General features: G+C 45.5%; 1 protein-coding gene across 1 annotated transcript; it reads left to right on the forward strand.

Moving 5' to 3' along the window:
• Positions 1 to 31: 31 nt before the first annotated feature.
• LOC104489068 lies at positions 32 to 9776 on the forward strand. Its single transcript, XM_010131182.1, has 8 exons — positions 32 to 112; positions 838 to 991; positions 3771 to 3916; positions 4747 to 4923; positions 5412 to 5525; positions 8111 to 8197; positions 9136 to 9283; positions 9745 to 9776. The coding sequence occupies exons 1-8, from the start codon at positions 32 to 34 to the stop codon at positions 9774 to 9776; spliced, it is 939 nt and encodes a 312-aa protein (XP_010129484.1).

Below are 9776 nucleotides of genomic sequence, written 5' to 3' on the forward strand. Positions count from 1 at the left end.
GTCGCCTTCCCCGGAGCTGCGACTCCGGAAGATGAAGTCGGGGACGCGAGAGCAAGGCGGGTTCGTGCCCGGGGTGCGGCGCTGCCCTCGGAGCGCTCCCTGGTTTCAGAGAGTTGGTTTGGCTTAAATAAAGCGGTGTTTTCAGATGGCGGGATGTAATTCATCAACAGCTGCTGCGTAAACCAAAATAACGAGTCCTGTCCCCCGTACGTATGAAAAGCCGGGTATGAAATGCGTGTTCCGATGTGCATGAAAGGCAGCAGTGCCGCAGCTCAGCCTCCCTCCAGGTGACTCCCCAGTTCCACAGAGAGTTCTTCCGTTCTGATGAAGTTTTTTCCTTTACTGCCCACAGCACAGGAAAGTGAAGTGATTTTTGCCAGTGGTGCAGTTTATCCCTCTCCACGGCTTAGACTGCCTGGGATGAACAGAATAAACTTCTCGCAGATCCTTTGCGTGTTGCTGGGAGGGGTGAACCTTTCCTTACGATTTTGTAAAACTAAAGGTCTTGATACAGGGCACTGGAAGAAGTGACTTGCTGAGCGTTGCTGTGTTATAGGCGCATCGTGATTTCAGGAGATGAAATTATAATGCTGCGGCCCTGGCGAGGTGCTGAGAAAAGCAGGAGGCGGTCTGTAGGTATAAACCAGAAAAATCTAGGCTGAGATTAACTACGAATAAAGTTAGACTTCGCCCGTCCTCAGCGCTTTCGGAGTCTTAATTTTTTTTCCAAGGAAAAGCCTGTGCTTGTGTCATTGAGCCAAGCTGCTTAAATGCGTTCTCAGGAACAGCAGCTGCTCTGTACTGCGTTATGCGTTTAAAAGTGTTCTTCCTTTACAGATAAAGCCTTGTTCAGAGCTCTCATTTCCTGTGAAGATCTACTTCTGTGTCACTATTTTGTCTCTGCTGAGCGTGATAGGGCTGACCATAGAGACCCTCGTCCGACAGACGGAGGAGGATTTCACCATTTCTCTGATTCAGTTGGTTGGAGTTGGTAAGAAACACGCTGTCTGCATTTTAAAACAAATACATTTTTTCCTCAGGGCGTAATTAAGCATCAAGTGAAGTTTCTTATTTTGCCCCCTCTGGCCTGAGCTGGATGCTTCTGCCATTTTTGCTTTTCCCAGTAACAGATATGGTGTCAACCAAAATATATTAATGGGTGAACAAATATCCAGGTTTTAGCAGGTTTTGTTGTAATTGACTTTCTTACTGGCGTGTCACTGGGCAGATGTGGCGATGACTCTGCTTCCAGCCATCACTGTAAGATACGCGAATGCTCAGCGGTGCCAGGAAGAGCTCGCTGTTCCCGTGCAGTGGCTGTGCCGCGCTGTGCTGGGAATTCAGAGGGGGCCACGCTCCGAGGCGTGTCACACAACGTACATCTCCTGCCATGAGCCATCCCTGCACCCGAGCTGTGGCACCTTCTTACACTGCAAGAAATCAAACATACACAGTTTGATCTGAAACAAGATGTCATCTCTCTGTGTTAAGTTCCTGCAAGTGTGTTGCTTCACCTGAAGTATTTTAATAAAATAAGGACCTAATTTTTAAAGCTCTTTTTTTTTTATCTAATAATTTTTGTCCTACTGGAAGCAAAATCCAAACTTCTCGAATATTTCCAATTGGAGTTTCAGTAGAAACTTATGTTTTGGGCCCACTTGTATTAAATAGAAAAGAAACTTAACATGAAAATAGGTAGAACTGTATGTATTTTAGGAAGTCCTCGGTGGCTTTAGCAGGTCTTGGCTGGGGGCTCGCTGGCCAAAACAGTGTAGACAGGAGCAGGCTCTGTGGGCATTAACACCTCGTGTACCAGAAGGACATGCCCATCGTAAGCAGTGGTTGCTCTCCAGCTTTCACCACAGGGAGCGAAGACAATAGATTTGTTCCAGATTCTGTAATTACACAACCGATACTTTATTCAAAAACTCTGGTTTGAGTAGCAGCTTTTCACAGTGGTCTCAGCACACCGACAGCGTTAGCACAGACCGTTGGTGCCTCTGATCTGCTGCACTGGTTTTGTTAGCGACCTCTGGTTTCTGCTTCAGAGAAACGTGAAGAACCTTCGTAATAAACCAAATGAAACACACAGTGTTCTAAACAGGGAAGTCAAATGCATGTTGGCTAGTCGATTTTCCCCCTTGCTACCCTCCGTTGGTACCCGTGAGTATCCTGTGCTGCCACACACACACACGGGAAGAAGCACCCACCTCTCACAAACCGCTGGTTTAAAACAGCCTTGTAACCATTGCTTCAGGTTTTGCAGTTTTAATGTAAACGGAAGTTGTTGTCTCAATATATTAGTCGGTAAAGATACCATCGTTCCAGGAACGCGCCACAGCGCTGACTGGCTCACCTGGAGATTTTGAGCGGTGTCAGCTAACCTCCACGCACGCACCAAGCCTGCGTTCTCTACTGGGTAAACAAAACCTGACAGAACTGATAATAGTTCTTTAATGAAAAACATGCCCTGGCTGCAACAATCTCTTGGAGTTACCACTAGAGATACTTCAAAGAGAGTTTGGGATTTAATTTCTTGAAAAACATTCGCTTACCCAAACCATTGGGGTGCCCCACATGTGCATGTGCTACCTCTGCAAAAATCTTCATGCTCACAGTTTGTTTTCAAATTATTTGTACAGAGTTCTCTGATTTAGCAGCTGAATTTGCAAAACGAGGAAATACTGTCTTAAATCTTTCGGGTCTTCCTGAGGTCACAGATATGCAAAATAATCACACGACTCGCTTTGTAATTTGACAATCATTTTCTGTTTTCTCAATCACTGTTAATAAAAGTGAAAAAGGAAGTTAATTCACTAGGTTTGTTTAGAGAGACATAGAGTTATTAAGTTACTTTGTAAACTTCTAAAACACTTTGTCCCCATGGCCCAGCTTAGCAAATCTAGATTATTCGCTGCGCAGAATACAGGAAGTAGTGCTCTGGAAAAAGAACTCTTGTTACTTCATCTACAGGAAAAATTAACCAGTGTTTGCAGGAGCATCCTATATATGAACAAAGCACTAATTCCTGTTTTTATGGAAGAAAAGCCTTTTCCTTACTGAAGCTTTGTCAAAACAGTGGGAGTTCAACAGCGACAGCTAACTGTGCTGTGAAAAGTGCTGCCTTTTGATGTATTTTATAAAAACATAACCCAGAACTCTCCCAAACCAGTTACTTTCAGGACTCTGGTTTGCAGGGTGGGGTATTTCCAAATTTCCACAACAAAAATAAACTGTTAGGAATCCAGTTTGTCCCAGTTCCCCTCAACACACGAGCTGCGTGTAGCTACAATTCTGTAGAGGTACGTGTGTGAGTAGCAAATAGCTTGTTGGCCACTTGAATAGCTCTCACTGGGAGATGATGTGATTTAAGCTCTCTAACAAAGAGGCGTTGCCTCACTTCATTCAGGTGCACTAGGATATTTGTGGAATATGCGACTCTATGTTTTGTCCAATCTAGCGTTAATAGAATAACCTATTAATAGGGCACTGCAATTCACTTGGATCACTAATGCGTTGCCATTTTCCGAGTGTTACTTCACAAGTAATTTGAAAATCTTAACAAATTGTTTCGTTTCCTGTCTGCTGACCACAGGGGAGAGCACTCATTTGGGTATCTGATTCAGGCTCCTTGCAAGACCAAAGGTACGCTCGTGGCTGAGGAGCCCAGGTTACACGGTCTTGATATTCCATGTTGTCGTCTGGATCCAGCATATTGAAAACGGCACCTCGTGCATCTGTGTTCACTGGCCTTTCCTTCTCCTTCCCAGTGTTCTGTGTGTACTATGTGACTAGAGGAATCCTGCAGGAGAATCGCCAGGAGCTCATCGTCTTTGTTCTTTCCATCTTGCTAGTGATGTTCCGTTCCGTTGTCAACTTCACAGTTCTCTCTGCTGAGCAAAAGCCAAAACTCCTGGTTAGTCTCCTGGTTTTAATTAACTTTGCTTTTCTCCACATCTTGGATTTGACGATCTTAGAAAGGCAGGACAACTGTGACGAGGGCACTGATAACAGGGAAAATCGGGCTGAATTATTCCTACCATTGAATCACAAAATGTGCACCTCCACAATCGCTAATCTGAGCTGATCTCGGGGTCTCTTTATGGCAGTACCTGAAAGTACGAGTACTAAAGAATTCCTCACACCATATTACTGCAGAGGATATCCTTCACCCACTCTGCCTCAGATTTCCATCTATAAAATGACTGCTCTGTAGTCCGTAAATCTGACCTATGATCAGAACCGGAATCTCAAGCCTGTGTGCAAGGACGTGGCCCTTGGTCCCACCGCTCCATAAATGCAGCCTTGTGTTTTTATGAGCGCTACGGTAACTTGCTGCAGGGAAACAAAAAGATACAGCGTGCTAGGGGAGGTACTGCCATCCCGGATTATTTTGTTTGCATTTCATAACAATAAAAGTTTGCACAAGGATTGCATTCGATGCATTTCTAAGATTTGCAGTTAAACTTGCCCTTGCCGTGCTCCTCAGAAGCCCTTCCCTTCTGTGGTCGCACACGCATCACAAACATGAGAAGGAGGTTCCTTGCTGGGAAGTCATGCAAAAATTCCCCTTCAGTAGAAGAGATGGCAACCACGATAGGAAGATGTGGCTGTACAGCTGTTGTCTGTTAAAATGCTATTAATAGGCAGCCCGGTTCTCCTTACCCCTTTATTCTTTCATTTCCCGTTAGAAGACCGTCCCTCTTTTGACACGGCCAGTCACATCCTCGTTTCTCTTTCCATCAGGCCCGCTTCGTTCTGATCCTCTTGGTTGGTTCCTTTGATGTGATCTGTGCCATCATCCTCATTCAGAGTCAAAGCATGATGGCCTTCCGCGTGGGTGGTGCTCTGGAAAGCCTGCAGTCACAGTACTTCATGCTGAACCTCTGTTTTTCCATGCTGACCTTTGATCTTCAGGCACAGGTAGAGAACCCTTTCCCTCCGGGTTCCTTTTTCCCCTCCTGTTGAGAATATCTTAGACAAGTAGAACAGGTTATCACTGCACAACACCTTGGCCTGCAGCCTCTTGCTTTCCAGCCATCCAGCTGTCTCCCAAATTTGAGAAAGGGGTGCTGGGGTGGGAGGGGGGTGCCTGCCCTAGCAGGGCCGTCAGGGTGAGACAGCAACCTGCAGTTACAGATGAGTGAAGCGAACCCAAGATCTATTCAGAAAGAGCTTGTGCTTCTGTACGCTGCCCTTCATTCTCACCTCACCACTGCATTCCCCTGCATTACCTTCGCCTTATCTGGAGCACAGCTTCCTGCCTTCCCCATGCTTTGTTGTTGCTAATGGGGCATACAGGGCTGCACGTCCGTCCTTACTGTTGCTGGGTGTTTGTGTCAGATATTTTTTGGTGAGCTGTATGGTCTCAAACTAGTCATTTTACCAAATCTTTGCCTCTTCTCTCTCAGCTCTGCTTGTGTATTCTGCTGATAAGCCTGCACGAGATGACCCTTCTACACAACATCATCTCAGCAACAGGGGTTCTTTGGGCCTGCCTGAAGGTGACCATTGGCATCATCGCAGTAAGTGTTAAGCTAACAGCAGCACTAGCAAGGATAGACAACTTCTGAGACTACATGTTCTCTCTCTGAGCACTTACAACAGGCTGGGAAGTCACAGCGATCCCATTCTACCCAGTACTGCTAAGTGGAAGGGAGCCAGAAAGGATCCCGGTGGAAAACAAGAGCACCGACACCAATGAAGTCAGGTTTCCTATAAATCTGTGTCTCTCAGCTGAGCATACAGGATGAAACAACGCCACGCTATCATTATTCCTTATACCCCTAGGAGAGCACAGCAGAAGGATGAGCGGTCCTTCGTGGGGACAGCTCCTTTAAAGGTGGGGGACAGTTTTCAGCTTAAGAGGTGACCTTGAAATGTCATTTTTCCTGTCCGTCAGACTGAACTTCTTCTGAAATCTTGAGAGCTGTGCTGAGAATGATTGCAGAATCAGGGCCAAAGCGCTTCAGGCACGTGAGTCTTTTATTACCAGGAAGGAGTTTAGGGGGTTTGGGGTTTGTTGTTTTTTTAGGCTACTTGAGTGTTTGCTTTAGCTGTGCAGATGAATTCTGCCCAGCTGAAATACAGCTTTCCATGAGTTTTGAATGCTTTTCTTGCCTAAAATGGACAGGACTCACTGCGAGTGTGACACTGAGGAATACAGGTCGGGACATTAAATAGCTTGTTGCCCTCCTAGGAGCTTGTATCCCCTTGTGAGGTGCTGGCTCTCTGCTGTCAGTTAAATTGTATGGGCTGTGGAAAAGGGAGGATCAGAACCCGTCTGTTCTGCCCAGGTTACAAGTGTAAACTTTTCAGCTACATTCCCGTCACCTTCAGAAACAAAGCTGATCTGACCAGCTGCTGTTCTCAGCTATTCCGTAGGATTTCATCAATAGCAAACGTGTTTCTTAGTAGTTCAACTAGTAACAGTAAATGCCATAGGGGTAAGTACATATTCTTGCCCTTTGCTCAAAACTGGCTATGTGAGAAGTACTGGACAGCTACTTGTAACTCCACCTGGTACGTCACTGGCCTCTCTACTGGAAGAAGTTAACAGCTTCTTCTCTAAATAAGAAACGGGAAACGTACAGTTAATGGAAAGAAGAAAGTGCTGTGTTTCAGCACGTGGCAGCGCTGCAGGCAGCAGCAGCTTAGCAAAGGTGGATCTATCTCATGAGAGGCTGGTAGCTTTACAACCAGGGTAAAAACGGCTCTGTCTCAGGCCAGAGCATGCAAACAGTTTAACAGGGGGGTGACAATAGGAACTCCTTTTCCTTACCCCATTCAGATGGTTTTTCACAACCAGCTTCTTGCAGATGATGCAGCAGTAGAGAAACACGTATCGTTGTCTGTTTGGTGCTCTCAGAAGCTGCACCTGCAGTGAGGTTGTTATGTGAGAACGGTATGGAGACAAACATAATCCTCCAGAAAGTGTAATAGAAGGGAATCCTTGGAACTGCCTCACGCACAGCCCTGTCGGGTAACCACAGCACCTCACGCAGTACCTCGTGCAGCTCAGCCTCATGCTCCCTTAGTTCTGGCTTGATGCACGTGCCATTTCACAGGGCATTACTCATGATTTCTCTTCTATTTATATACATGCTCTCCCATTCACTAGATTTATTTTTCCTATCTCCATTACTTATCTTCTCCCTTTTTCTCCTGTTAATTACTAATTATCTCTTTTCCCCTCCTCTGGTTTCTCAGCCTTTGTTTTCCTTTCCCTTGTGGTCTCATGCTAAGAGGAGCACGTGCAGTACCACAGAAAACAGAGACAACAGTAGAGGTGGCAGAGAACAGACGAAGTCCCTTAGGGGAGGGACAATTCCCTTAATGTAGAGGTTCATATACTGACCATTGCAGAAGGATCAGTATTGGTTTTGGGGGGAATCTGCTCAGTCAGATGCATCAAAACCTGACACAGTCACTGCTTTCGTTCCCAGTGACTCAGCTGTTTTTCTTTCCTTTGTTCAGACCTGCCCTTCCAGTTCAGGACTGCTGAAAGTTGCTGCCTGCTGGAAAGCAGTCCATCACTTCTTTTTGCCCGAGTGCCAAGGTCAATTGTGAAACAAAGGTTTTCTGACAGTTGCTTCTCCCGTGTTAGTTCTCAGGGACTTGACTTCTCTGTAGTAGAAACAAAGGTGGAGAAAAAAGTCACAGGGCACTTTCAGTTTTTTAGTCTGCATGAAAACAGTGGTTTATTAGAGAAAAAACTGAGTGTAGCCAAAGAAAAAGTGCATCAGATTAGATTCCTCTCAGAAGAGTCAGCTGCTTCTTCTTTTAAGCTAGGTGGGAGTTGGACCGTAAGCATTAGGAGGCAGAGCTCAAGAGGATGCCGAGAATGGGTCAGATCACACACAGCTGTCAGGACGGGCCCAAGAAACACGCAGTTCCCAGATCTCACCAACATCAGCTCAGGGAAAAACAGAGACCGTATTTCCTGCTAAATAAACACAGACAGAGAAGGCAAGTGGAGAGCAAAGTTACAACTGAGAACTCAGCTGAACCAGCACTTGAAATGCTATTGAAAAATCAACTACATATATAGCTTTTATAGAGCACATAGCAACACATTATAAAGCTGAATATTTCTCTTCTTATTTTACAGATTTTAAAAGAACTGAAACCTCTAGTGTGGATTTTTTTGAGTCAGAATGTTCCTGAAGTAGCTTATCTCATCTACCTGCTTTACATGGTAAGTATCAAACTTACGTGCTCAATAGTGGGGAGCAAGGCTGGAGGCCTCCTCTTCACTACTGGATGCTTGGCCCAAAACACGGTACCTCCCTCCTGAACATACCCCTTCACTGCAGCTCCCGTTCGATCAGTGACCGCAGTGGGCACGTCCAGCTGTTCAGGACAGGAACCATGTCAAATTGCTCTTGAACTGATTGGTTTTAGAGGCAGAGGCCCTGGAAGTCTCTGCAACTGGCAAAGTGTCCAGAACAATAAGGGAAAGATGCAACAAAATCTTCCAGACAAGATACACAGCTCCTCAAGAGCACCTCCCCTTCTCAAGAAGTCTCATGCGGTGCCAGAGCATTTGACCATCTGCAGGGCCTTATGTCATTATACTTTGAAGAATGTCTAAGGCAGCACCCCCAGCTGTCGATCCCGATGTAGCCAAAACAAGAGGCAGTGCAAGCCCAACAAATTCCAGTGCTAGGGATTTTTTTGGCAGTATAATAGTGATAAAACACTTATCACTGCGGCACCCCAGCACCTCCCACAACGTGTGTGAAAGGAGGTAAGGAAGAAGGGCAAGGGCAAAACAGATTGTTCATAAGGGAAGGGCCTGAATGCTGATAGCAGCTAGTGCTTCTCATACTTCACATAAATAGTCTCCAGATACCGATAAAAGTCCAGCAGCTGCAGCCACCCAAGTCCTTGGGGTTCTGTTTATTAAAGAGTGCAGTCAAATCAGGCTCCTGCACTCACTCACAGGCCTGTTGGGTCTGGCAGAGCACACAAGGATCACAGCCTCAGTCTCCTTCCATTTTTACATGGTAACAATGAACACACAACGGCGACCAGTAAATGACAGTGTGGACATGCAATGGCAGGGGTGCTTCTATGGCCTTGGGTTTTTGCGGCACTAGATGCTGATTTTTGTACGTCTCCATCTTCCTGCAGGTGATAAGGGAATGGGGCAAAGGCAACTCTTACACTCTGGAAGCGGCTTTCATTACCGGCTCTTGCATTTCTATTGCAATAAAATCGGTTTTGTTTTGGGCGCTGATTCATGTCTACCGCAGCTTTGGGCAGGGGCTGAGAGAAAGAAGTAAGTACTTAAAAAGGTTATTTAAAAAGTATTTTAAAAGGTTAACTACAGAGTCACAATTAAGCAGAGATCTTGACAAGCCAGGAAAACAGAGATAGTCACACCAAAGGCAGATCCCTAATGACATGAGGCACTGCTGCAGCCTCAGAATTTACTGGCCTGACAAAGTCCAGTGTCAGGAACATCTGTGATTTCTTCCTGAAAAAAACTTGACATAAGTCAAAGTTGTTTCCAACCTATACTAGACTTGCTGCTATCTGGAAAAACAGAAATATCTTCTCTATACAAGATATAGGTAATTTTTCTTCTTTATCATGCTGTGTGTAACTGCCTTATAATAACTAAGAGAGACAGAATAAAGGGAGCTACTTTAACGGATGTTAAAGTACCCAAACCTTTTACATGAAGGATATAGATGCTGCAGGGCAGTGGTGTTGACTCACCTTCCTTTCTTCCCACAGTGTTTTCTTCCTATGGAAGGATCGACTCCTGA

This window comes from Buceros rhinoceros, unplaced genomic scaffold (assembly GCF_000710305.1).
Source record: "Buceros rhinoceros silvestris isolate BGI_N320 unplaced genomic scaffold, ASM71030v1 scaffold23042, whole genome shotgun sequence".
NCBI lineage: Eukaryota > Metazoa > Chordata > Aves > Bucerotiformes > Bucerotidae > Buceros > Buceros rhinoceros.